At 40.5% G+C, this 26,511-nt stretch overlaps 3 protein-coding genes across 6 annotated transcripts; 2 read left to right on the top strand and 1 right to left on the bottom strand.

Moving 5' to 3' along the window:
• The first annotated feature begins 6 nt into the window (after positions 1-6).
• Positions 7-11,494, top strand: LOC119884083 (ADP-ribosylation factor-binding protein GGA1-like). Of its 2 annotated transcripts, none has more exons than XM_038694550.1 (17): positions 7-95; positions 808-892; positions 1,138-1,213; positions 1,397-1,495; positions 1,726-1,849; positions 2,494-2,594; positions 2,820-2,900; positions 3,650-3,787; positions 3,900-3,981; positions 4,131-4,241; positions 4,395-4,523; positions 4,931-4,974; positions 5,237-5,418; positions 5,639-5,910; positions 6,034-6,203; positions 6,440-6,550; positions 9,308-11,494. In XM_038694550.1, the coding sequence occupies exons 1-17, from the start codon at positions 50-52 to the stop codon at positions 9,416-9,418; spliced, it is 1,962 nt and encodes a 653-aa protein (XP_038550478.1). In that variant the 5' UTR covers positions 7-49; the 3' UTR covers positions 9,419-11,494. The 2 variants fall into 2 exon arrangements, with proteins under 2 accessions (XP_038550478.1, XP_038550479.1); XM_038694551.1 differs by lacking the exon at positions 7-95 and adding an exon at positions 389-710.
• A 957-nt stretch (positions 11,495-12,451) lies between these two features.
• Positions 12,452-22,222, bottom strand: LOC119884082 (probable ATP-dependent RNA helicase DDX17). The gene is made up of 13 exons (XM_038694548.1): positions 21,965-22,222; positions 20,727-20,886; positions 20,309-20,405; positions 19,897-20,030; positions 19,543-19,608; positions 19,281-19,422; positions 18,125-18,285; positions 17,847-18,019; positions 17,561-17,671; positions 16,925-16,986; positions 16,601-16,660; positions 13,779-14,015; positions 12,452-13,674 (listed from the first exon to the last, which is right to left on the bottom strand). The coding sequence occupies exons 1-13, from the start codon at positions 22,015-22,017 to the stop codon at positions 13,169-13,171; spliced, it is 1,962 nt and encodes a 653-aa protein (XP_038550476.1). The 5' UTR covers positions 22,018-22,222; the 3' UTR covers positions 12,452-13,168.
• A 144-nt stretch (positions 22,223-22,366) lies between these two features.
• Positions 22,367-26,359, top strand: ntan1 (N-terminal asparagine amidase). 3 transcript variants are annotated; one of them, XM_038694554.1, is made up of 10 exons: positions 22,367-22,604; positions 23,223-23,325; positions 23,566-23,631; positions 23,716-23,824; positions 23,904-23,977; positions 24,067-24,120; positions 24,220-24,273; positions 24,365-24,462; positions 24,791-24,940; positions 25,082-25,220. In XM_038694554.1, exons 1-9 carry the CDS (start codon positions 22,524-22,526, stop codon positions 24,926-24,928), a joined length of 777 nt encoding a protein of 258 aa, XP_038550482.1. In that variant the 5' UTR covers positions 22,367-22,523; the 3' UTR covers positions 24,929-24,940; positions 25,082-25,220. The 3 variants fall into 3 exon arrangements, with proteins under 3 accessions (XP_038550482.1, XP_038550480.1, XP_038550481.1); XM_038694552.1 differs by having other exon boundaries at positions 22,368-22,604; positions 24,791-24,904; positions 25,082-26,359; XM_038694553.1 differs by lacking the exon at positions 22,367-22,604 and adding an exon at positions 22,689-22,709 and having other exon boundaries at positions 24,791-24,904; positions 25,082-26,359.
• Positions 26,360-26,511: the final 152 nt, after the last annotated feature.

Genomic DNA, 26,511 nt, shown 5'->3' with positions numbered 1-26,511 from the left:
ATGTTACATAATCACGCGAGAGTGGTCAGTTGTTTAGAATTCCCAAAAGATGGCGGCAGCGCCTCCTGATGAGGCTAGCTTGCAGTCTCGCATCAGTAAGTCCTCATATTGTACAATATTTCATTAGCCTTTGAACGTAAAGCGATAGCCGATGTACTGTTAAGGGATATGGATATATATACACAGTTTTAATTTGCCGCTGTCGGCTACGGCACTCTATCTAGAGTCTAAATTATCTGAGAGTCAAGAGAGCAAATGTCATCAAATCAAAAAGTGCAGCTGTCGTCAAGGAACAAACTCCTAATGATCAACTTTGCTGTAATGCGCTCGTATTTTGAGGTCACATTCTGTGTACTGTTGACAGCTTGAGGTTGGTGGCGCTATACAGACATGCCATTTAAATTTAACAATCCTAGTAATGTCGAACTGAATGCGAACAAAGTCAACTAGCTAACGTTAGGTCGTTGCTGACCGTTTCCTCAAGGACCAAGACTAGCCATTTGAAGGAACCCAAAACCAGGAAACAGTTCATTACTTCTGCTATAATCTTAGACAAAGGATTCAGTCATTCCTGCAAACGCGAGACACTCTCTTTATCTGCTCCAAACCAGAGAACTGATAGTTTGCTTGGCGTTTAATCACCAATCATCAATTTACAGAACAATCCGAAATAAATAATGTCAGGAGAGGAGGGTTTTGCTAAATATAAGGTAAAAGAAAATGCACTCACAAGCAGCAGCAGTTTGGATGTAAAGCAGATTCAGAGTTTAGTCTAATGTGTCCTGTCCTATTGTTCCTTTCACACAGACAAGGCCACCAACCCTTTGAATAAGGAGACTGACTGGGACAGTATCAAAGGATTTTGTGATCAGCTCAACAATGAACCAGAAGGGTGAGATTATGATGATAATGAAGAATATCACCTCATTACAGAGTAGTTGTTCTGTTCCTCTGTACAAAATGCAGAAACAAATCAGTGCTATGCCAGCTTTTGATCTAAATTCATCCCAGAAGCTACGTAATATTTCATCACAATATGAAACGTGTCTGACCATTCTTGTGTTTTTTTCATGTCTTACATTGTTCTTGACTGTTGTTTTTGTAAAGTAAATGTGCATTTTTGTTTTTATCTATCAGCCCCCAGCTTGCAACCAGACTTCTGGCCCACAAAATCCAGTCTCCTCAGGAGTGGGAGGCTATGCAAGCCCTTATGGTAAGAGATCCTCATCCATCGAGTCTTCATATTAAAGTAACGTGTGTGTGTGTTATGTGGCTAAGAAGTGTAAAGGTCTGCAAAATGCCCCTTTAGAAGCCACGTATCATGTTTACAGTGAAGACTTTTATTGTACAGGCTTGTCTTTACAAAGGTAAAACAAACTTTTAAAAACATTCCCAGGTTCTTGAGACATGCATGAAGAACTGTGGAAAGCGATTTCACAGTGAAGTGGGAAAGTTTCGCTTTCTCAATGAGCTCATCAAAGTGGTCTCACCCAAGGTAATGATCTCTGTCTTTTATGCTGTCATACCAGTTTGACTGAAACTGTACATCCATGAGAATTTATTTTGGAAGGCTTTGTTAACCAGTGATGGCAGCTTTAAAGCGGCTGTAGAAATCTTAGCGCTAGAGAAAACCAGCTGTTGGAGTATTTTTCTAGCTATTGTAGTTGTTAAAAAGGAAAATGTGTTTTTGCTTTAATTACTTCATTAATCCTCTCTTCTCTGCAGTATTTGGGATCACGGTCTCCAGAGCAGGTGAAGAGCAAGGTGTTAGAAATGGTGCACAGCTGGACGGTTAGGCTCCCTGATGAGACCAAGATAGCAGATGCTTATCAGATGCTGAAAAAACAGGGTGAGCACTCCAGAAGCTTGAGAACATGACTAACCATGAAGACAAAGGATGTTGACAATTTCTTTACCTTGAGGTTTCTCATTCCCATTCATGGTTACGTGCATGGTTTGTTATTCCATACTTTTGCCATACAGTGGTTTATGATTGTGCTTATTAGTTCCCATATTTCACTGATAATGTCTTTTGGTTCCTGGTGTTTTTCTTGTTTTAACAAATAGTGTTTTGTACAAGGTAGTATCAGTTCTCCTTTTTTATGGCAATGAGCCACAAGCACGAGACTAATGTCTTTAGTCATGCTTAGTTGAATCTAGTATGATCTTTAAAAATGCAGTTGCTGAGTAGCTGTCCTAAGGTATAATCAGTACTCACTAATGGTTGTATAGGATGTCTTTAGCACATTGATGTCTGGTGGATTTTGACAGAATATTCAGTGGGATTTTCTTGGCATGGGAGACAGACGTTTACATTGCCACATGACTCTCTTGTTATGTGCATTTATCTAAAAGAAGTGTCTAGTACATTGTTATAGCACCAGCATACAGTATGTCACGGACAGTTCTGAGTCAGAGGTACAGTGTAATTATATACAATGTAAGCTGTGCTGTTGACATGTGAGATTAATAGGTGTCCTTGTTCTCTTCCAGGCATTGTCAAGCTGGATCCTGCACTTCCTGATGACAAGCCCCTCCCACCCCCTCCGCCCAGAGTCAAAAGTGCCGTCTTTGAGGATGAGGAGAAATCCAAGGTATGAAGTATGAATGACGATGAAGAAGCACCAGTTGCTTTAAAAAGGTTTTCAACAGGAAGGATGTATGCATTATATCTCTTATTATGTAGATTCATAAAAATGTTCATTACACATGAAATCCGTTTGAAGTCAAACTCAAATCATTAAGGGACCAACAGTTTACAAAGTTCTCTTCCTCCTTTCTTTCCTCCTTGCCTCTTCTGTCCTATCCTGTTTTTGTAGATGCTGTCTCGCTTATTGAACAGCACTCACCCTGAGGATCTACGAGCAGCAAACAAGCTCATTAAGGAAATGGTCCAGGAGGTGTGTCATCGGTTTTGTTTACCACATGTCATGGACAGTATATGTTCTCACGCGCATTTAGACCTTAACTAATATTCAGGTACGCAAACGATATCATGCAACATCATCTGATGTGAATTTTACACAAATGGTGGAAAAATCAGATGATGATGCATGATATCGTTTGCGTACCTGAATATTAGTCTTAAGGTCTTTTCAACAAATATTTTATTATAGTGATTAATACATTGGTGAGAGTTGTCTCCTCCAAACACTGACAACAGATTTGTGAACGCTGAATCTATGTATAATCACACATCAGGCTTTAGTTTCAGTAATACACGATTAAAGTTAATGATCTTGAAACTAATTGTCTCTCTGATGTTCTGCGTCATCAAAATAGTTTATTTAAAAATCAATCATCAGTTTTTTCCCATAGTTCCCATCATAATGATCATGATTTGAAATTATGATCATATGTAGCTAAATATTTAATTGTGAAAAATTTTAAGAAAGTACTGCTTGTCATCAACAATCTATTGTTGGAAAATATGATCTTAAATTTTAAAATGTAAAACCCACTTAACCTTCACATGTTTTGATATTTATTGTTATAAAGAATAGTCTTAAACTGTAATATAACTGTTATTATAATTGTCATTTGTCCTTAATCATAATCTTACTGATGAACACAACAAAATGCTGCTTGTTGATATTTAAACATTTCTATTGATACTGGGTACTATGACATCCGGTCGCCTGTTTTCCAGGACCAAAAGCGTGTGGAGAAGGTATCCAAGCGGGTGAACGCCATCCAGGAGGTGAAGGAGAGTGTCAGCCTGCTGAGCCAGCTGCTGGAGGGCTACAGCCAGGAGAGCTGCTCCCAGAGCAACCAGGAGCTCATTAAGGTTAGCACAGCGCAGCACCTTAAAAACTAGCTGCAGCTACAGACTCATAACTCTGCTTGTAGCACGTGCTAGAGGTGCTGTTTTATTGTGTTAAACACCTGTCTATTTGCAGGATCTTTACCAGCGCTGTGAAAAGATGAGGCCGACACTATTCCGATTAGCAAGTGATACAGAGGATAGTGATGAAGCTTTAGGTAAGTTAGCTGACCTCATGACTTTGATAGTATGTCATATAATACATTTATGAATTCAGATACAATATACAAATGTCACGTAATCGGGCTCATTCGTTAGATTCGAAAACCACTTTGGTGTTGCTGATGAGCCCTTTTTCTGCTTGCAGCGGATATCTTACAGGCCAATGACAGCCTGACACAGGTCATCAACCTGTACAGGCAGCTGGTTAAGGGGGAGGATGTGACAAAGGATGGTATAACCATGCCCTCACAGGCAGGTAGGTGCATGTGTGTGTTCTCACTGCTGAAAATGGCGGTGAAGTGTGATTTGGCATCCTTCAGTGTTTACCAAGCTTGATTCATTTAAAAAATTCTCCGAACATCTATGTAGACTCTAAGATCACAGATGGGTATTCTCTGACCAAATTTAGGTAGCAGTAGCTCAGCACTTGTAGACCTGATGGGACTTAATGCATCAGCCAACCCAGAGCCCTCCAGCCTACACGCCCTGACTCAGAACATGGGCATCAGCCTCTTGGACGATGAACTCATGTCACTGGGTAAGCACAAAACGCTCATCTGGCTTGTAAGTACAAAGGTAGATTATCTAGCTGTTCTTTTTAACAAGCTAAAAATTAAGCGTCAGCATGAGTCAGTCTGCACAGCACCATTATACCTTATATCCATTGGCCTGTGTGTAGCCCTCCTGTTGGCTGGCTGGCTAAAACCCTGAACCCTCAGGAGCAGACCACATCTGCATAAACCACAACAAAGCTACACACATTCACAGCCTTTCTAAATCCAGCCAAACATGTCACAAACTCTGACATTAGCAGGGAATTGTTTTTCATTTTAAATTGTTTTCAGGATTTGTTTGAAAGTGTTTTTGAATAGCATTACATTTTGATATAACTGCTAAAACGTGGAATAAAATTGAATTAACCTTTTGTTGTCTCTGATTTCTTAGGACTGAATGTAACAGAAAACTGCGACTCTCAGAACACTTTTCAGGTGCAAGTTGTAAGATGATATGGTCTTACATGATGATAATGGCACATTAAAGCCATTATATGTTTTTAAAATGTCTAACTTTGGTTTGCAAAACGGATTTGTCTACAAACCTAAACATATGCCATTAGAATAATTTAAACACATACAGATTCTACACATAGAGGCTTTAATACTGATTTCATTTTCTAACCATTTTACATCATCTAGATTTCCTAATACACTCTTTTACATGCAAACCTTAACCCTCTGTTTGTTCTTTCAGTGCTCTGATGGTGCAGAATCATCAGTCCCTGCTGCAGTGTTGCTACCAGCTGTGGTTCAAACACAGCAAGCTCCACCAGTAGCGGTGCCCACTGCCCCTCCTAAACCCATGGAAGAGTTGGAAATGTTGGGGAAGACATTGTTACAGCAGTCCCTACCTCCAGAGAGCCAGCAGGTCAAATGGTAAGGTAACCCGACTGGAGGAGGTGGACCTGACAACATAAAAGTTGTTTGTTTGATGGAAGGAAGTATGTTTGTCATTACAATGAATGACGCACTGACCCGTAATAGCCCTGAAGTGTAATGTAAATCTCTTGTTGAGGGGAGTTATGTGTTGGTATTTTCTTCTTTGACACGCACACAACTACTATGTAACCTGTGTTTTCCATTCTTCTACATGCAGGGATAAGCTCCAACCTCACTCCAGAGTTACCTTACGAGATCTGCAGAAGTCCAGCACAAACTTTAGACCTGCTCCTAACGCAACCGCCAATTCCTCCGGTCCCGCTCTGGGGCTTGCATCCAGCCCGGCCGTCCATTCAGAGCATCCCGACACTCTCTTACTCTCCAATCTCAGTCTCACAGCTGCTGAGAAAGGCATGTTTGCTGCTGCTGACCCCTATGACAACATCTCTCTAGCTGACCTTACCGTGCCTCTGGAAGCAATCAAACCTAGTAAGCATGAGCAACAACACCAGACCCAACAGTTACGGCGGGCAGGGTCATGGGTGCAGTTTTCTCTCAACTCTATATTACATTCTGTTGTGCTTTTCCCTTTTCTCTGCAAATGTATTTCAGGCAGCTTATTACCAGTGACTGCATTCGACAAACACAGTCTCCGGGTTTTGTTCACCTTTGCGCGTGACTGTCCTCCATCACGGCCTGACGTACTGGTGGTGATCATCTCCATGCTGTCCTCTGCCCCCATTCCTGTCACCAACATCCGCTTTCAGGCAGCAGTACCAAAGGTAGGTTCACGTTGTCTGCTATTCATACTGGTGAAAGATCAAGGTGACAGTGGGACACCCTCCTAAATCTGAAGGGGTCCAGTTCTACAGACATTTTATGTAGAGCGTCTGTATTAGAGCGTCATGTAAAAGTCTTAACATTCAGTCAAGTGGAAACCATATCTTTATTCTAAAATGTTATTTATGGATATCACATGTTAATATGGTTTTTGTGTGGATGTGTCTGCGTTGCCCAGGTGATGAAAGTAAAGCTGCAGCCTCCCTCTAGCACTGAACTCCCAGCCTTCAATCCCATCCTGCCTCCAGCCGCCGTGACACAGATCCTGCTTTTGGCTAACCCTCACAAGGTACTCTACCACTGAACCCCTCAACTGTCACACTGTCTCTTTATCACGTGAAGTGTATTTTACAGAATCTTTAGAAATATTAAGAGTTTTTGCTAATTATAAAATATGAGGGTCAGACCACAACCTTGTGGTACAGTTTTGAAATGGTAGGTTTGCTGAGTCCCTGTTAATGTCTTTTTGACGTGGACATTTTTTGGTGCTAAGAGTGGGAGAAACAATAACATTTACACTAATGAGAAACGATGAAACTGTAAAATCACGACAGTGGCATTGATTGGGAAACATTTGTCATTATCTCAAGCAAATGGTTGTCTGTCTATCCGTCTATCTATCTATACATGTGTATTGATCTTATAGATTAAAGGTACCCTATGAATAATCATACATTTTAGGTGCCTTTCTGAACACTCAAGGTCACCTTACAAAACATAATAAAAGAGTACAGCAATAATCAATAAAATTAACTATAATTACAGTGCATAAAATCAGGGTTCAAAGATTTAGAAAGGGTGATCACGTGGGATATGCCAGTTTAAAAATGTGTTTTCAGGCAGACCTTGAAGGTCAGGAGCAGAGTTTTGAAATCAATGCGGTATTTAACTGGAAGCCAATGAAGCTGCTGAAGGACAGGAGTAATATGATTAATAGAAGGGCTTCTGGTGATGATACGGGCAGCAGAGTTCTGAACCAGTTGAAGTTTATATATGGATTTGAGAGGAACCAACAAGAAGAGAATTACAATAATCAATGCGGGATGTGACCAGTGTGTCAACGAGAATGGCTGTACTAGTGGGTGAGAGAGACGGTCGGAGGCCAGATCAAGGAGGATGAGAATAGTTAGTAGTCCAGAATCAGCTGCCATGAGAAGTTCATTGGTGATTTTTACCAGCGCTGTTTCTGCGCTATGGCAGGGACGGAAACCAGACTGGAATTGTTCATAGAGGTTATTGTTAGACATGTGTGCATGGACCTGAGATGCAACTGTTTTTTCAAGGATTTTAGAAAGAAAAGGTAGGTTAGAGATGGGACGGAGGTTGTTGAAATTGTTGGGGTCTGCACCAGGTTTCTTAAGTATAGGAGTTTTTCTAGAGACAATTTTAGAGATGAGGGAACAATACCAGAGGTGAGAGAGCAATGTATAATGGTAGTTATTTGGGAAGAGAGAGAGGGTGAGCAGGTCGGGAGAACTGAAAAGGACAGACTGTGAGAGGTATTAGTAGTTAGTTGCTGATGAATCTTGTGTACTTTGGAATTAAAAAATGACATTAAGAAGTTACAGTAAGCAGATGAGTACAGATGAGGCGCGATAGCGTCCGGTGGTTGTAGTATGATGTTGACCATGGAGAACAGGGTTCTGGTATTACCTTTGCCTGAACTGATTATATCTGCATAATAGGTGGATTTGGCTGTAGAAAGAGTGTCCTTGTAGTGGAGAATGTGGTTTTTGTACATTTCTTGGTAAACAACAAGTCCAGTTTTCTTGTAAAGGCATTCCAGGCGACAACCTTTTACCTTGAGCTGGCGTAGTTCTGATGGAAACCATGGGGCAGAATGGGTGAAGGAAACAGTCTGGGTTTTAAAGGAGCCAGAGAATTTAAAATGTTTTGTAGGCCATTGTTGTAGTGAAAAACCAGATCATCAGGGTTGGAAAAACAGTTTATACTGGGGAGGCAGTCAATTTCAAGTAATGTCCTTAATATTTCTGAATGAAATGACACGTGGCAGTTTTATTTTGGACAGTGTTAAGTTGACATTAAAAGAAATTAACATGTGATCAGAAATGTGGTGGTCAGCTGCAGTGCAACCATGAGGAGTGACACCAGAGCAACAAAGTCCAAAACATGACCTTTGGAGTGAGTGGGCAAGTGAATATGTTGCTCCAATCCAAAACTGTCCAGGCAAGATGTAAATTCCCTTGTGTATGCATTAGAGGTATTGTCCATCTATATATTAAAATCCCCCAGCAATATTACATTAGGGGAGAGTGAGCAGCAAATTAATTTAAAAAGTCTGTATTGGGCTTGGGTGGACGATGGATAGTGGCCACTGTAGTTGGAATAGGGCCGTTCAGTTGTAGGGCGATAGCTGTCGTTGGAGCCAGCATGAAAGACAGGGCAGTCCAGGAGAGCACAAACCACACAAACATCCCATTGATCCACATTGTTGCCAGTGCCGTTGTTGAGCCAAGCAGGCAGAGAAAGCAGCCAAGTGGGGAGTGGGAGCCCCGGTGGTAACGCTACAGGTAAACTAGTCCAAACAACAACACCGGATAATCTAATCATATGCCGATATGGCCAGATCAGACTACAACTTTTCAAGAGTCAGTTAAAACAGCATGAGATCCGGCCAGAGTGCCTTTTTGGGGGGGGGGTAAAATGAAGACCCTGGAACTAAATTTAGACCCTGGTCCCTGCGTTGGAGTTGATTCCTCAAAAGGTTCCTAGTTCCCGAGTATAGTTCCTGTGGTGGAAACGCGGCTTATTATGCTATAATGGTAGCGGTAACATCTAAGCAAAAGTAGAAATGTGCCAGCATAGGCAGTGAAGAAGACTGCAGATAGGCGACCATGGATGTAAACAATGCATGATTTTTAAATTGTTTTATAAAGCCTTTTTTGGGGGGGGATGCACTGTATTTTGGTGATCAACACTGCGAAAAGTGTTATTGTTTGTATACAAGACAACTATACAGCGCACTTTAAAGCAGCAAATGAGATTCGTTTTGTAACGCTGAAATGACGTTTTGTTTGTTTTTCAGGAAAAAGTACGTTTGCGGTACAAGCTGACATTCAGCCTGGGAGACCAATCTCATGATGAATCTGGTGATGTGGATGAGTTCCCGCCTCCAAACACCTGGGGGAACCTTTAGTGAGAATGACCAACCTCCTGTCACCTGCTGCTTCTTTTTTTAGATTCAGGTTGAAGTTGTCCATCATCGTTGGCTTGAGGCAAGACAGCCTCTTTACACTTCAGTAGTTTCAAACTACGGTTTGTTAATACAAACTGACACAAGACCAGTTGTGGGAACCAGCTTCTACCTTGTGCCTTCCTTCGCATCCATCCTGTCCTTTATCGATCATCTCGGTGTTCTTTGTTTTGTAGCTACTTTCACTTCTTACAACAATCCATCCAACGCAAACTGTTGATTCAGTGCAATGGCTTTTGGGGAAACAAGTTGAGCCTTTTTAAAAACCGATTGTGTGCATTTGTCTGATTTACATACTGTTTAACAAGCCTCTCGGATGTCCCATGTCATGTGAATGACATGTGACAGCTGTTAGCATGCATTATTTCTGTTTTTTTGCAAAAGCCCCATGCTCAACCTAAAGCGAGTGGGGGACAATTTTGTTACGCTGTCCAAAGATAGGATTGCATCAGAGTATTGTCTCAGTTTGTGCGTTCAGTGTTTATTCTGAGTGTTCAGAGTAGGGATGCAACAAATCGTTATTTTCTGTCAGTCCAATAATAATGTTTTTGTTTTTATTAAGTAATTTAAATGCTTAAAGTGCTATCTTAAATGTGTTTACAGTATGGCCAACAGCCGATTCACCCTATGGTATGGAATAGTTAGTGTATTTACCTGATAAAAATATAGCAGAACAGCAGTGGATTTAATAGTCAGATGCCATCATGCTTAACTTTAGCAAACCACTTCACCCCATTATGAAAACTTTGTTGTTCATTTGTCAAACACAGTGTTGCATAGGGACATGATGAAACTAAATGTAATTGTAAACACTCTAATCATTGAAGTGGTTTTCCCTTTTGACCAATGGAGACAGTTCAGAGTATGACGAGCTGAAATGCTGTAATAGAAAAAGTATCGGGAGAAACAAATAGGTTTTTACAGGGAGCACACATAACCAGTTGGTTCATCGTTTTTAAGAATTGTCTTGGTTTTAATATTTGAGTCATGCTTTGGAAAATCATAGTTGGCCTGTGTGTGGGGTTGTGTGTGCGTGTGTTGAAGCTTTGCGAGCAGGCCTTTTCCACAGCAGACTTGTCTTAGGAAAATAACATCAGTGATTGCTCATTTCTATTCAAGAGTCCCAGTAAGCCATGGCAGTGAACCAGCATGAACACCACCAGGAGCCTGAAACTGAATGAATCATTGACTTCATTATTTACCACTGTGCTTTTTCTACTGTGACATTTCAAAATGTCTGCTGTGGAAAGGGACTATGAAGGAAGGGCACTAAATCTCTGCCCCTGTTAAAATGCTGAAATTTAGCTTTTCATTTTTGCACTTTTTCAAAGGATTGGGACACTTTTTTGACATGTTTCACTCAGGATTTTGATTTGAAGATTTATTTTACACATGCACTTATGTTTGTTTAATTTTGCACATGAAACCATTCCCTATTACAGTACATTGTACTGTAAAATAGAAAAGACGGGCAAATGAGGATTGTTTCACATTTGCCGCCTTTCTGCTGTTGATTGACCCAAAGAGGGACACGTGAAGTCCTGGTTTGACATTGCTGACATCCGGTTTGATTCTACCACATGTGCCTGAGATGAAACGTTTGATTTTCATTTGCTTTGTACATATATGTATACAAATGACTAGTTGGATCGTTGTTTTTGTTTTCATGTTTCATGTCCTAATCAGAACAGACAAATCACAAATGTTGTTACAGAATCATCCTTGGTCATTGTGCTGATTGGAGCACGGGTCTATGATGACTTCACTGGGTCATAAAATAAAAATGAGATTGGAAGCTGGTTCCACCTGAGAAATCATGCATCACACAGTGCCATTAATCATTCAGATAGGTGGTTGATAGTAACAGTCATTTCATTTCCAGAGATCTGCATTTATACAACTACAGTCTAGGACTAGAAGGAAGAAAGCAATAATGTGACAAGTAGCCTCAGTAACCAACTTCCAGTCCTTCATGGCTCAAGCAGATTGTAAATAATAAACATTTGTGCTCCCAGCATGACTTATTGTAAACTATGCATTGAGGAGGCTGTAACAGGTTTTGACTACATTGACAGATTCAGATCGGATTTCTCCTGTTTAAGTCCATACATATGATAATATGCCTTCATCGTTGCCACAAGAACTACAGGTTTATTGCAGCCTCTTATCTTCCCCACAGCATTAATCAGTAGATGTTCAAATGAGTCTAGTCAAGCCTTTTCTAGAAGATGTGGAATGATTGATAGCTTTTCTTGGCTTAAGGTATTAACTCTGCAAGTAATCTCTGATTTTTCATCCGACTGCACTGATGGAGCCTGAGTACTGTATCGGCTATTGCACTGTTGCTGAATGGAAAATGTAATTGCCTGAAAGATGAGGCTGCTCATATCTGGGTCTAGTATTCATTGAGGTGCATTTAGGGGTACGCTACAAATTTGTGAATTAATGACGCACAAAACCTATTACAGATACAAATCCCTGTTCTTGGTAACTTTTATTTAAATAACCTCTACACTTCAGTTTGCACTACACTGCTGGAAGTCATGATCAATCACTGTGCATGCAATGCTGTCACCCGTGTCCAGCTTTGAAATACATGAATCAGACTGGACCTCCCACAATAACTAGGACTGGCAAGAAGAAAACTAACTTAGGGAACTTAAACATGCAACTTCAGACCCAAAGTGTGTCAAAACTGGATCCAGATATTTAAGATTGATGCAAAAGTAAGTGTGACAAGGCCTATACAGATGTATTTCTGAGAGAAAACATCTTTTCCATTTGTGCTCACAATGTAAATAAAAACTTAACGCCATGATGTTTATTTACGAATAAAAGCAACATACGTGGACGTACTGCTGGGTACAAACTGAGAATGTACTAAAAATGTGTATTCAAAGGCAAATAAAGTCGTTTGTACAGGGAATTCACCTGACGTATAAATAATGTGATCAATAATTTGCAATGTCAAAAATAAAGCTTTGATTCCTTTATTTTTTAAGAAACACTGTAAAAACAACACAATGAATGAAAGAGGAAACAAGCAACAAACTGCAATTTAGTCAAAAATCAACATGAAAATACATCAGCTGATCTGCTCATTAAAATGAAATGCGAGTTAAACAGCTACCAGTCAAAAGAAACATCAGTTTTGACTACAGGGCAGGTAAAAGTAAAGGCATGCATGACCAAATGTATCTTAATCTTGTGACAGTCCATTACACATACAAAAAAAAATAAAAATAGTGGTTGCATGGTATCAAAACTTTGGGAGAAGATCCACAACATGGAAGCATTGCTTTAGTGTTTTAACACAAACCTAAAATCAATGCAATAATTATAATGGTTCCCTCAAACAAAATGACAGATTTTGAACTTAAACAAAGCCTTGACTTTGGAATGCTTAAACTAAAGAGGGACAACAAACTGGTGAAATGCACTGATGGGTTTGTTTAAAATTAAACCACAACAAAGTTGTCCCTCCATGGTACATAGGTTTCCTTTTCTAAAGGAATATTTTAAATCCACACACAGAGCGTATTCAAAAACAAATAGAAAATAAAGCCCTTACCTAATTAAATAAATGCCTTGGCAAACTCCTGCTTCTTAGACACAAATTGGAAAGTAAAAACAAAGTTACACTGTTAACATACTAACAGCGCAAATTAACTCCGCACTTCTTTTTTTACAATTCTACTTTCGGGGAGGTGGAGGGCCTGGAGGAGGAGGGGGTGGAGAAGGAAAAGCGTAAGGCGGTTGCCCAATGAAGCCAATGAGCGGTGGTGGAACAAACTGCTGAGCCATCAGAGGCTGCAGCCCCCCTGATTGTGTCGGTAGAGGAGGAGGAAGCGGCGGCTGGACAAACTGACCCTGCGGCTGACTAGATTGATCCTGAACTCCACCTCCACCAGACTGGCCTCCGCTGTGGGAATTGTAGCTCCCGCTGCCACTGTAACTCTCGTACTGATCTGAGCCAGAGTTGTAGCTATTTCGGCGATCCCGGCTTCTGTCCCTGTAGGAGGAAGAGGAGGAGGAAGTGGAACGGTCTCCATCACGGCTGTTGCGGCTGTCATGGCTGAAACCGCTGCGGCTGTCTTTACTGCTGTTGCCACCACCAGGGCGCATGCGCCGATCACACTCCTCCTGGTACATGAGGTTTGGGTTGTTGGAGCTTCTGCCATGAAAACGCATTCTGCCACCTGTAATGAACAGCATATGTAACATCAGTATAATTTAAACTGTTAAAATGGTTTATGACTACATCTCTTCTTCCTTGACTGTGATATATTAAGTTGAAAATTACCCCCTCCTCCTCCACCACGCCCCGAGTCCACGAGCTGAAGCAATTTAGGGTTGATGGCCTGCCGGGCCTCTGTCAAAACCCGGACAAGGTCTCGGGCCTGCCGCAAGTTCCCTGGGGTGAAGAAGGTGTAGGCGGTGCCCTTTTTGGTACTGCGGGCCGTACGTCCAATACGGTGGACATAATCCTCAGAGCAGCTGGGATAGTCATAGTTGATGACGAACTTGACATCTTCCACATCTTTTGGATAAAGAGCAATCAATTTTACAGCATGGGGCAAAGGAAAAAGATTATGATCTCGGGGGGGGGGCTGGAGAAAGAATTTTAATTCCACCTTAAGAACTGATGGTTTGAATTTAAATATATATAGCATTATATACACACACATATACACACACACACACACACACATATATATATATATAATTGCATTATTTTCTGTGTGTGTTTGTGTATGTATGTATATACATATACACACACACACACACACACACACACACACACACACACACACACATACACACACATATTATATATATGAGAAATTACACATATTTACATTAAAGAAGATATTCATATTTATGGTTAGAAGTCAAAAATCTAAACAGATTGTCACTTACCTGCTTTATCACACAAAATTCATACATCCGAAGATGCATTTCAGTTAACCACCATTGTAACTCTTAAATCAAATACAGTTAAAACTGAACTTGACTTCAGGTTGTCATGCTCACTTGAGAAGTAGTGAGCATGACGTCGAGGTGTACAGAAACCATTTTTAGGCTTCATAATCTTCACATCAATGTGATTATTGGTCAAAATGTGTGAAGACAAGGAGTCTGTTTCTTATTACAGAAGAAGTGGGGCTCTGACAGCACTGCTGATCGATAAGTCTACCTTTTCCCGTCCCGGTGAACAACAGAATGACGATGTGCCAGGATAATAACTGTTCTTTTGACTGAAATATGAGCACGATGGAAGTACTTGAATGTATGGTGAGCTCATGGAGGAGTTAAAACAAAGGGGCGGTGAGGTACTTACCCCCTTCATGTTGTTTTTACAAAGGTAGTCCCCCCTGATCAGTCCTGGTTTCTAGGGAGGGGCTGAGGGGGAGGGAGACAGGATTCATCCCTCACCTTCTGCACACACCAGCAACATCAGACTGGAGCAGAACCGTTAAACCTCAAGAGACACGCACACAACGGCCGGTTCTGTTGCTCTCTCGCTGCATTGCAGGACCCTCCTCAGACCCTGGCCAGGACTGGATCCAGACGAGCCCGTCTAACTCTCTCTCCCCTGTCTGTCTGCTTTTTGGGACGGACCGATGGGCAGACATACAGGCACCTCAGGCTGCTCCCAAGGAAGGCTCGTTGGATTTACAAACTGACAATACTGGGCAGGGGGATCTTAGTTACCTAAGAAGAACCAGAGGGGCTTTACTCCCTCTGAAACTAGCCGAGCTTCTACGTTAACGTGACTGAGGGGGCAGTGACAGCAGCGCAGACTGTTACAGCTGCCGTGTGCTGCCAAACCCTGAGAGGAGAAGAGGGGAAAAAAGAACAAGGATACGGTCATAGGAATTTTGGCAAGTCAAAGAAACTTCAGTCATCCCCCCTTCTCACATTTATCCTGCCAACAAATTAGATGTCAAACTAACCATCCTAACCGTCCTGTGGACCGTAGACACTTCAACTATACTGTCCTATTCAAATGCATCTGCAAAACATAACAATATGCATCTTTTTGCAGAATTACATCAATGGCACAACTGCACAATTTAGTATCTTCTATGTGGAAGAACGGGTAATATGAGAAGCATCTTAATTTTTTTTGTTTTAAATTTGTACTGACACCATAAAGGAGACATAAGAAAAAGTGCGCAGGAGCATCTGGCCCACGCACCCCTCCTTTCAGGCAGCGTGCCAAAGAGCCCCAGGTGAAGGAAGCTTTTTAACTGCAGTAACAAGAAACAGACTATGAACCCAGCAGACCAGAAGGCCTGACGCCTCCATACTGGACTCTTAACAGTTCATTAAACTGTCAGGTTATAATAGTACGGGGGTCCTTAAAAACAATGTGCTAATTTATTTCATTGTACATCAGTGAATTCAAACAGATTACACCTTCTTTGTTATTTTCACACTTCCAGTTCAAAGCTATAACACATATTGTCCCAGCTGTACATTATGGAAAATTACTAGTCATAATATCAATCTGACAATAACAAAAGGGAGACAATTCTACACTTAATGTTATGCTAAAAATGCATTTTGCTTTCTCATCATTGTCTCATCTGTAATATACTTACCTACTGGTCAAGATAACTTTGCAAATAGAGGCCCAAAGGTACAGTTGCACTGTACAAATCAATTTAACTGTGTTGACTGTTTAAAAGTATAATACACTTAAAGTTAGGGTAGGCAATTTATTTCACAAGCATTTTTTGTTATATTTGTTGAAATTATCTTTACATCCCAACGGCAATCATTTAATCAAATGATCTGATTAATATTAAAATGAAAATATATCTGGTATCTGTGGCTGTCGCAGGACTGTAATAAGCACGGCCTACCTGCCTGTCTATCAGCGTGCACTCTGCCTGTCCACTCACTGCACATGAACATTAATGTGTTTTGGAGGGAGTGGCTTTTAGGGGGATTTTTTCAGTTGGAAACTTTCAAAATCTGTCTCTTGCTAGTTTCTCCATTGTTGCCTACCCCAGCTTTAATATTGTTTGCCGGGAAAAATTCACAAGAAAATGAGGAAAGAATGAGAGAAGAGACGCAGCATTACGCAGCATTAACTGTATGTGTGAGCCGACATACCCAGACCACGAGAAGCCACATCCGTAGCAATCAGTATAGGAGCTTTACCACTTCGAAATTCTGTAGGATTAAAGAAAAAAATAATACAGTAGAAATCTTAACAGAAACAGACAATGAAAATCAAACAGAAGAAGAGGATGGGAATCATCTCTACTCCCACTCAACTCAGGCGATAGGTAACTTTAAAACAAATGCCTACACCTACTCCAGTCTTTGGAGGGAAGGTTTTTTATATTCTGTTTTGTCCACTGGCTCATTGGGTATGACAAGAGAAAGTGATCTACAACAAAGGGAAGTGGAAGCACTGTGTTACAAGCATTTTACCTGCGAGTACCCAGTCTCTTTCTGGCTGGCTCTTGTCTCCATGGATACACATGGCTGGCCACCTAGAAAACAAAACCACAGCGAAAGTGGCATGATTAGTAGACACTTTATATAGCTTCCAGATCCTGACCGATTTGAGATTTTTAAGACAGATACTGATTTTGTTATTTTAAAATGTGATATTCCAATATATTGGCAGATATTCTTTATTCCCCCTCTTCTTTTCAGAAACACGCATATAAACAAAGATAACATTTGTTATGTGTACTTATGAGACCTCACCAAGATAACATGACATAATGCAGTTTAAATATAAACTCTTTGTTTATTGTTATAAATAGTAGCTATAAATAAATAGGTGATTATATCAGCTCATTGCTGTGGTTTGTGGTGGATTTTTGGCTCCCAAACAAGTGGAGTTGCAGAGTAGCCTCTGGTGGACAAACTATGCAATGTCAACACTCGTAACATTGAAGGATCCGTCTTCCGTCACTCACGATACTGATTTATCCGCAATTAGCTCATATCCACCAATTTATTGGTCGGGGTCTAACTGCTTCAGTCTCTCAAATATTTGCATAACTCATCTTACAACTACTATTTTCATGTTTTCTCATACCAGACATAATTTCTCACCCGTCCCGCCTCATCCTCCTGGTAAGATCATCACAACGCTTCTTAGTCTCCACAAAGATGATGGTTTTGTTCTCTTTTTCTGCCATTATCTCCTCCATCAGCTGAAAAAGTCTGTAGACAGGGAGAAAGGGACAAGGAGAGACAATCATAGCACAGCAGTAATAAGCTCAGTTTGTACTGTCTGAAAGGATAAGCTCCTGTTCTGTAACACTAATAAAGCGGTTGATGAGATAATCATAACATAAAGTCACTTCAAGTCACATATTCTCTCACTGGCTATCCTTACTTGTGGTCCTTTTCCGTTTCCATGCAGACATCAACAATCTGCAGGATGTTGTGGTTGGCACTGAGCTCCAGAGCTCCAATATTAATCTGGATGTAGTCCTTTAGAAAGTCCTCGGCAAGCTGCCGAACATCCTTCGGCCAGGTTGCACTCCACATCAGGGTCTGTCTGTCAGGCTGAAGGAGAGAAAGCATGCAAGAGATTAAACTAAAAAATACTTCTACATCAACAAGTTGAGGTGATCATTTTCAGCAGTCATGGGAACTGAGCTTTTTTCCTACCCTGATTTGTTCAACTATCTTGCGAATCTGTGGCTCAAAGCCCATGTCCAGCATGCGGTCAGCCTCATCCAGCACTAGGTAGGTGCAGCGCCGCAGGTTCGTTTTCCCAGCCTCCAAGAAGTCAATGAGGCGGCCAGGTGTGGCAATACAGATCTCAACACCTAATTAACATGTTAAATAATAAATATATAAAAACATACACTCAGACATGTGCTCAGACATAACAATTCAAAAAACAGTTGTGTTCTGATTGTTGTTGATTTGTTCATGTACAACACTTCCTCTATGAGCAGTCCAACAATAACTGACCATATAGCCACACCTCCCAGGGAAATGCAGTGTGGGCTAAAATACCAGGCAACAGCTGTAGAAGTCACATGTGAAAGAGTGGTGTGTGTGTGTGTGTGTGTGTGTGTGTGTGTGTGTGTGTGTGTAGTTCATTTACATACCAGGATAAAGCTCTGTTTTTTACCATTTGCTGTTCAATTTCATTAACAACACTGTGCTACCAACAACTTAGGCCCCATCCAAACCAACCAAAACAAATACGATCTCCGTCCACAGCAGCGTTTTAGCTGTGTATCAGAGTTGATCTCCGTCTATATTAAAGCGACTGAAAAAGCACATCTAGTGGCCGTTCACGTACACTGGGCATGCATGTGCCGGTTGTAAACATGAAGCCAATGGTCTATTCCGTAGTTACAGAAGATTTGGTGAAAGAATAAAGAAATACAGACAAAGAACCACACCAGATTTTATTTTGCACGGACCAATAACGAGCTGGGACTGTTACTGAATGTAACATGGGAGTATTGTGTTTCTGCTTTGCGTGACTTATAAAACACAATCAGAGACCCAAACGTGAACGTTTGCATCATCGTTTCTAAAGTCCTCCGTTTTTGCCCGTCCGCACTAAAACACCATAAATCTCCGTTTTAGGTCTTCGTTCTTTTTAGTCTGGACGGGAGATGCAAACGTAGCAAAAGGTCTCCGTTTTAAAATGAAAATGCAGTAGTGTGGATGGAGCCTTAGTTCCTGACCCCAAAGCCGGGAAAGCACTCAAAAGTACACAAATATATATTGAACAGGATTTTGAATATAAAGGTTTTGAATTTCAAAATATTTAAAATAATGATCCGCCTACTACTACACCCACCCCTCTCGAGGTCTCGAATCTGTGGTCCTTTGGGTGCTCCACCATAGACACAGGTGCTTTTTATCCGGGAAGACTTGCCATAGTCATATGCGACTTGCTGAACCTGCTGAGCCAGCTCTCTGGTTGGGGCGAGGACCAGACACTACAACGAGAGGATGAAGAAGAATGAGGAAGGTTTTACAGATTGATTGTACGCCCACAGTAAGGTAGTGGGATTTAGATAAACACTCGTTCTCACAAGACACATGGAATTTGCACTCACAATTGGACCATCTCCCCTGTCCAGATAGGGCTGGTGGTTGATGTGTACAATAGCAGGAAGAAGATACTGCAGGGAACAAAAGCAAATTTGGCAAACTAATTAGTTCTCCTACGAATCCCTTTAAAAATATTTTTTAGGGTCTTGGATTATCTAAACATTGTCTTTCTGCAGTTGTACTGTCGTTACTGATTTGCGTTTTGTTCTTGTGTTTCTTTTATGGTTCATGTATTTCTATTTTAATTTAATGTTTAGCTGTACCACTCTTAACATAAATATGCCATGTAATTAACATTTTTATGAACTTCAGAATAAATGTGATCATCATGCATGATGAAAGTGGCCAGGCAGACTTACAGCCAGCGTCTTTCCGGAGCCCGTCTGTGCAATCCCCACCATGTCCCTGCCGCTCAGGGCCACAGGGAAACCCTGAGACTGGATCGCTGTTGGCTCCTTGAAGTTCTGCTGCATCAGCACATCCATCACATACTCTGCCAGAAGAAGGAGGGACAGTCAACAAGATAGTTACACAGCTGTACTGTTGCTTTGGTTTTTATCTTTCAGATGTTCAATCAGAATATTATCTTTAACACATTTTACTAACACTGCAACTAGTAATTTAGAGCAGTTGTGGTGTTTTATTTAAATTTACCAAATTTAATCTTGAAGTCCCTAGATGCTGGAATGAATGAATGAATTATCTTTGTATATGCTATGCTTCCCAGAGAGTAGTTGTGCATCCACCGTAGTTTGTGAAATGTTTACTTACGAGGAAACTGCGCCTGGTGAAAAGCAGTGATCGCCTTTGAACAGCCAGAGCCTCTGATGGTGATCTCCTTCTTTCTGCGATATTCTTCCACTTCATACTGGATACGACAGCAAAAGAGGAAAAAGAAAGAAAAGAAAGAAAACATACATTTGGATATGGTGTATAAATGATTTATATTTTTTAGAATACCTTCTGCTGAAATTATTCTGACTTTCTAAAGAAATTAAAATTATCATGACATCTGGCATGACTGGAAATCATTATTTATGTGTTTAAATGTGTTACTGTTTGTTGCTCTGTTGATCAACATTGTCTGCAGCTAAAACACAAGTGATAATGGCCACCATTATAGTTATAAAAATTAAAAATAACATTCACTTATTGTAGGTGAGTGTGAGAGAGCAAAAAGAAGATTTACCGGACTCATGCGTTGGACCTCAGGGTGCTCAGTGTAGAAGTTCTTCTCAAACTTTGGCAGCTCGTCCAGGTTCCACCTCTTCTTGCGGAGACGCTCACCTGGATTCCCAAACTTCATTGGTGGGGGTCCAGTGCGACCGCTCATGGCCCCAAACCGTGGCCTGAGGGTCAAGAGATAAAGAGCACTGGGGAATCAGCAAGGCAGGCTGCAGCATTACCTGCAGCAATGTACTGTACAATTCAGTGTATATTTGACGTTTGCTTAGGTCATGCCAATAACTCGCTACCCACCGTTGTTATGTCAACAGTGCAGTTACAACCTTCACCCAAGAGCTTGTGATGATAATTTCTGTGTGTCTTTTGGATTTGTCTGTGACCAATGTATTTATGGCTTAATCCATACGCCCAGACATGTGGAATCATTATTCTCATGAAGTCTAAAGTGGCAATTCTGTATTTCACATAGTCCACAAAGGGGGCTCGTGCTGACTTTATGTATGTGGTCCGCTACCTCTGTCTACCAGTCTACAGATGATGCACAATTTACGTACGTAACCTAAATGTTCTATATTTATTTCAAGAGTTTTATCTGTTTCTTAAATTTTTGATCTATATGTGCAATTGTGTAATGAAGTTAGATATGCCTTGACCTATTCATTTGCCTTTGTATGTTATGATGTCTAGTTTTTGTGTTCAAATGTGCAGTCAGATTCAGTCCGGCTCAGTGTTTCAGGTGAGTGTAATATTACCAGAGTCTGCTCAGTCTGCAGGTCCGGAGGGTTCACACTTTGGTTCACCAAACATATATAAATTGATAAAACTATGATGGATGTAGCTATAACATTTATTCTGTAATTTCCACACTCCTATAGAAGAAACAAAGTAATTGACCCCTGTGACCTTCAGCGCCACCATCAGGTCAATATAAAAGTTCAAAAACATAACGTAAATCGTGGTCCTTACTTCTTTGTTTTTCTTTTTTTTCATTTGGTGATTACATGGCGCCACCTTAAGGTCGCCGTTAACTTAGCGCAATGTTTACTGTGAAAGCAACAACAAACTGAAGAGAGGCCTTCAGGAAGTTTGAGCTTTTCTGCGATCGTGTTGCATTCATCGGCTCAGAGAACAGTAGAGTCTCAAAACGACCATGGTCGTGGGTCAAACTGACTGTCGTACACGTGTGACACTAAAGATGTGATAAAAGTGTGTGCTATTTAAATATAAGAACTAAAAACTTACCTGTCTCGTCCACGGTCCCTGTCTCTGTCCCCATATGAAGAAACGCCTCTCATTATCGCGACAAAACTACTATCCTCTCCGTAGTATTTCTAACTTTAACGTAGATTTTCACGTTTGACACCGTTTTGTTTACGTTGTCACGTTGTACGCTTAAATACGTGTTTTACGGTTTTAGTCAAATAATCGCTGGATGCGTCACGTAGCTAAACAGCCGCTTATCACCCTCCTTCCCTCGTCCCCTGCCCTCTTTAGCAACGTAACTTCAGCTAGTAAATCTACGTAGCTTCGCTCCGCTAATACGGACACTACGTACAAATAATAATGGAGAATGTGTTTCGTGTACGCGTTCGTGCTTTTTAACAGTTGGTGGCGGTGTGTCAGAAACTGTGCGCCTCTTCCTCCATTGAAACAGTAGAAGAAGAAGAAGACGACAGCCTTCCAGGAAGTTAAAACCGATATTTATATAATATGAGATAATAAGAATATATAAAGTTAACTTATAATTGTCTTTATAATAGTATGGTAACCAGGTGATTTGAGTTGCGCCTTGCTTAAGGAAATGCCTTTGTTAATTCAAAATAGAGGACTTGGCCGCATAAGCTCGACGGGGGAACTGTTCGAAAAATATCCACATTTACAGGTTTGTTTCCAAGTAGTGTGTCTAAATATAGCTTGCTGAGATAGCAGCCATCACCGGTTAACGATACTCTGTAACAAGGAATCACTTCAAAGCTAGAGCGCAATGGTAATTTGCTTTACATTTTGATTTATGAACGGGACTGTGGTGGTAGATCCAAATAACTCATGGCGGGTAACAGCAAACACATCTTGATATCTTTGGTAATAAGCGTGACTGATTCTCAATTCCGTGCATGTTGTGCCCTAAAATAAAATGTAAAAAAACTACAAGATAAGGATAGCTCACTTGATTGACAAACCTTTGATGACTCCTGTCTGGTCTTTGTGGAAAATACTTTTGACATAAGATAGGTGTTTATTGTTTTTATACAGAGAGAGGGAAATCCAGTAAGTTAAGTCCTGGCTTTCATCAGTTGAAAAATAAGTTTTGATTAGTCTACATTTCCTTCTCTATGACAGCTTCCAAAGAACAAGGTTTACAGTCTGTATTGATAACTATTAAGTAACACTAATGAATACCACAGCCTGATGGTGTTTTGGTTTTAATGTGACAAATCCAGAAAGCCTAGGGGTCAATATGACATTTTTTAAGATATACACAATTACTACTATTTCACAGGAAAATGCAAGAACATTTCGCTCCAAACCACTTGTGGATGTCGACCCAAAGTGCCTCTTGTATGTCCAACAGAGAGAGTTTGCTGCAACAACACCAGAAGACAGTAAGTAAAGCCTGATGATTTGAATAGATCTTCAATCCTTCAGTGTTTCCATCAACAGAAGCCTCACAGTATATGTTTCTTTGAAGAAAGAGCACTGGGGAATTTTCCTGGACTGGACTGTTTAGTATGAAATCCTACAATTACAACATTTGTTAGCCTCTAACTCCCAGATAATCCTCTAGGTTAACCATTCTGGATCATAATAATAATGTATGATTTTTTTTTTCTTACCCATCACAGACAGTGTTTCAGTAATTGGATCTGATGATGCCACCACCTGCCATTTGGTTGTGCTGCGACACACTGGTAATGTTGTTTTCATTCGTTTATGCTGTGTGGCATATTATGCCTGTATGTAGTTAGGAATTACATTTTTTTGTCCACCATTAGGAAGTGGAGCTGTTTGCCTTGCTCACTGTGATGGTTCCAGCACCAGGTCAGAAGTCCCGCTCCTTGTGAGAGCTGTCATGTCACTAAGTAACGTCAGTAAGGAGGGCAGGTAAGAAACAGGCAAACATAAAAGTGCTCCTTTTATTCAGATGTTCTTTATTTCCTTTCCTTTGCTTTCTGTTACGCAGGCTTGAGCTGCATCTTGTCGGGGGATTTAATGACGAGTCAAAAACATCTCATGAACTCAGCCATAACATACTGGGTACAGTCTTTTAAATGACATCATTGTAATATTTTGCAGGCACCATTTGAGATTTTAAACACTTAGAAATGTTCTCTTTCACTTTATAGCAACATTCCAGAAACAGAAAGAGGATATTCATCTGGAAACATGTTGCATCACAGGTAACTTTGATACCTGCTTTGGCTTGTTTACTATTGTTTAGAAATATTCTACCAGTCATGCTTTCATCCAATCAACCCATCTGTTCTCTGTTTTTATAGAAATGAATGACATTGTTGTTGATGGAACTCATAGGCCTGTAATATATGGAATTGGTAAGTGATGAATATGCTGCAGAGTGAGGGATGCAATGCTCTCATGACATGTGACCTCTCATATATTGTGTCCACATCTGTTTCTGCGCAGGTGTAAATGTTAAAACAGGAGAAGTGTTCCCTTCGTCATTCCCTCATAAAGGACCTGCAGAGGAGCTGCGATCAGCAAGGACCTTCACTGGGGGACAGGTACTGTAACACAGAAAATACTTTTTTTGTGTGTGTGTGTGTGAATACTGTATGTTATATTAAATGGAAAAACACCACTAGTGTGGCACAACAACTGTATTTTAAGTCTCACCTTTTCAAAGAATTATAATCACAACTATTTTATGCGATTAGAATCATAAACAAATAAAGACTGTAGAATGTACTCTTTCTAGTAAAATTAATTATGTCGTAATTGTTTTATTTAGTAGAACTAAGAGGGCATGTTATCACGAAACAAAAATAAAAGTCATTGAAAAGATAATTAGTAAAATGAATGTTTGTTTTTTTGGGGTGGGTTGTCTTGCAGATGGCTGACATATATGACTCAAGTAAAGGACTTGTTAAAATTGGCCCTTGCAAGTGGTCTCCAAATCTGGATATTGCCTTCTGGTTGTCACAAAGTGATGACACAATTTTGAAGGTAAAGGAATGTGGAAGTGATTAGTAGTCCTATAAGGTAATCTACTTAAACACTTTGTTACACTATTTTTCATGTTTTATTCAAGCCCTCGGTTATGTCCCAGTGTGATTGTGAAGCAGCAGTCCAGAAAGTGACATAATACAGACTTTGACTCTGCTATTTCTCTCTCACGCGCAGTACCTGTCCACCTCGCCAATGGCTGAGCCGCCACACTTCGTCCAGCACATGAAGTCCACCATTCAGTTCCTTTTAGAGCACCCTAGCTCCGATAGCCTGTTCCCCGGGGGTCAGCCACAGCTCTACCACAGGACTGAGGGGGGGGACTGGGAGAGGGCTGTCCAGTCATAGAGCTCTTCTTCTATCTCTCCCTCAACCTTAACATGGAACCTGACTGCCTCTCAGCCCAATGGACACACTGTGACTCATCAACTCACTGTCTGTTTTTTGTTAATTGTGTCTTAACATGAAGGAAAGCCCCGACAGCGCCATATGTACAATATGTTGAATGGCTCTCCTGACTCATCTGGCTGGTCCAGCAGAGAGTAGAAGACGTTGAAGAGATTCTGTTCATGCCTGTTTTTTGTGAGGTGGTGTAAAGTCTGCAACTTATACCAGCTGTTAATTTGCAGTAAGTCGAGGTCAATGTCCTACTGTTTTGAATTTCGAAGGAAATAATTAACATTGTTGTCTTATGTCCAGTTAAAGGACCATGCTTATCGTTTTGTTTTTTGGCCTAGAAACTGTTGCATTTCCTACCATGCATGCATATATTTTTCAGTTTATACTAGTACAGTTCCTCAACTTGCAGAATTCAAACTTCATTTAATTGCCTAAGGTGTATTTGTCAGCTAGTTAATGTTGTCAGTTACTGCGTCGCAAGGAAGTCAGACTTTGCTTATCTCAAGCAAGTTTTAAATGTATGCACAATTTGTAAATAATTGGCTTAAAATGTTAAACCATGTGACCTTAAATGTAGAGTCTAACCCACTGTTAAGTAATAATAACAGGTGGGGAACTTGCTGCAAAAGCAAAGAGAAGAATATAATTATTTGACACTTTCTTTAAAGCAGGAAAGAGAATACTAATTGCTATGCCCTGCATTGTTGAAGTTTTTTTTTTTTTTAAATGCACCTTCCTGACGAGAGTGGAATATGATATTTCATCTCTTACTCTGCATACTGCTGTATACCTGGCTATGTTTTAGAAAACTGCATGTGTAAATGTGTATAGTAATCTTGTGCAAGGGATGCTGTGAATTCTTGTTCAATGCAACAAAATATGATTTTATTAGTTGTTGTTGTTTAACTGTTAAACAACAACCCCATATACTGTAAAAAGGCCTTTTCATCAGTTGAGTTATTCAAAAGGTTGCGAGGTGCTTAAAGCACTGCGGTGCAACTTGTTTCTGTAACATACTGTACTGTGTTGCTAAATAAATGTAAATGGTCAAATCTAGATTGAAATGCTTAGTTCATTGTGCAGAGTGAATGACATTTTTCTTTTTCAGCTGTTAAATAGAAGAATCAAGGTTTTGTCAACTACTTGGTCCAATGCAATTTGATAACAGTGACATTAGTGTGTGTGTGTGTGTGTGTGTGTGTATGTAT

This window comes from Micropterus salmoides, unplaced genomic scaffold, assembly GCF_014851395.1.
Source record: "Micropterus salmoides isolate LMB-PRFRI ecotype aquatic unplaced genomic scaffold, ASM1485139v1 Ms_hic_scaffold_3156, whole genome shotgun sequence".
Taxonomy (NCBI): domain Eukaryota; kingdom Metazoa; phylum Chordata; class Actinopteri; order Centrarchiformes; family Centrarchidae; genus Micropterus; species Micropterus salmoides.
Note: the sequence above shows the minus strand (reverse complement) of the source record. Positions and strands in the feature narration are given on the sequence as shown.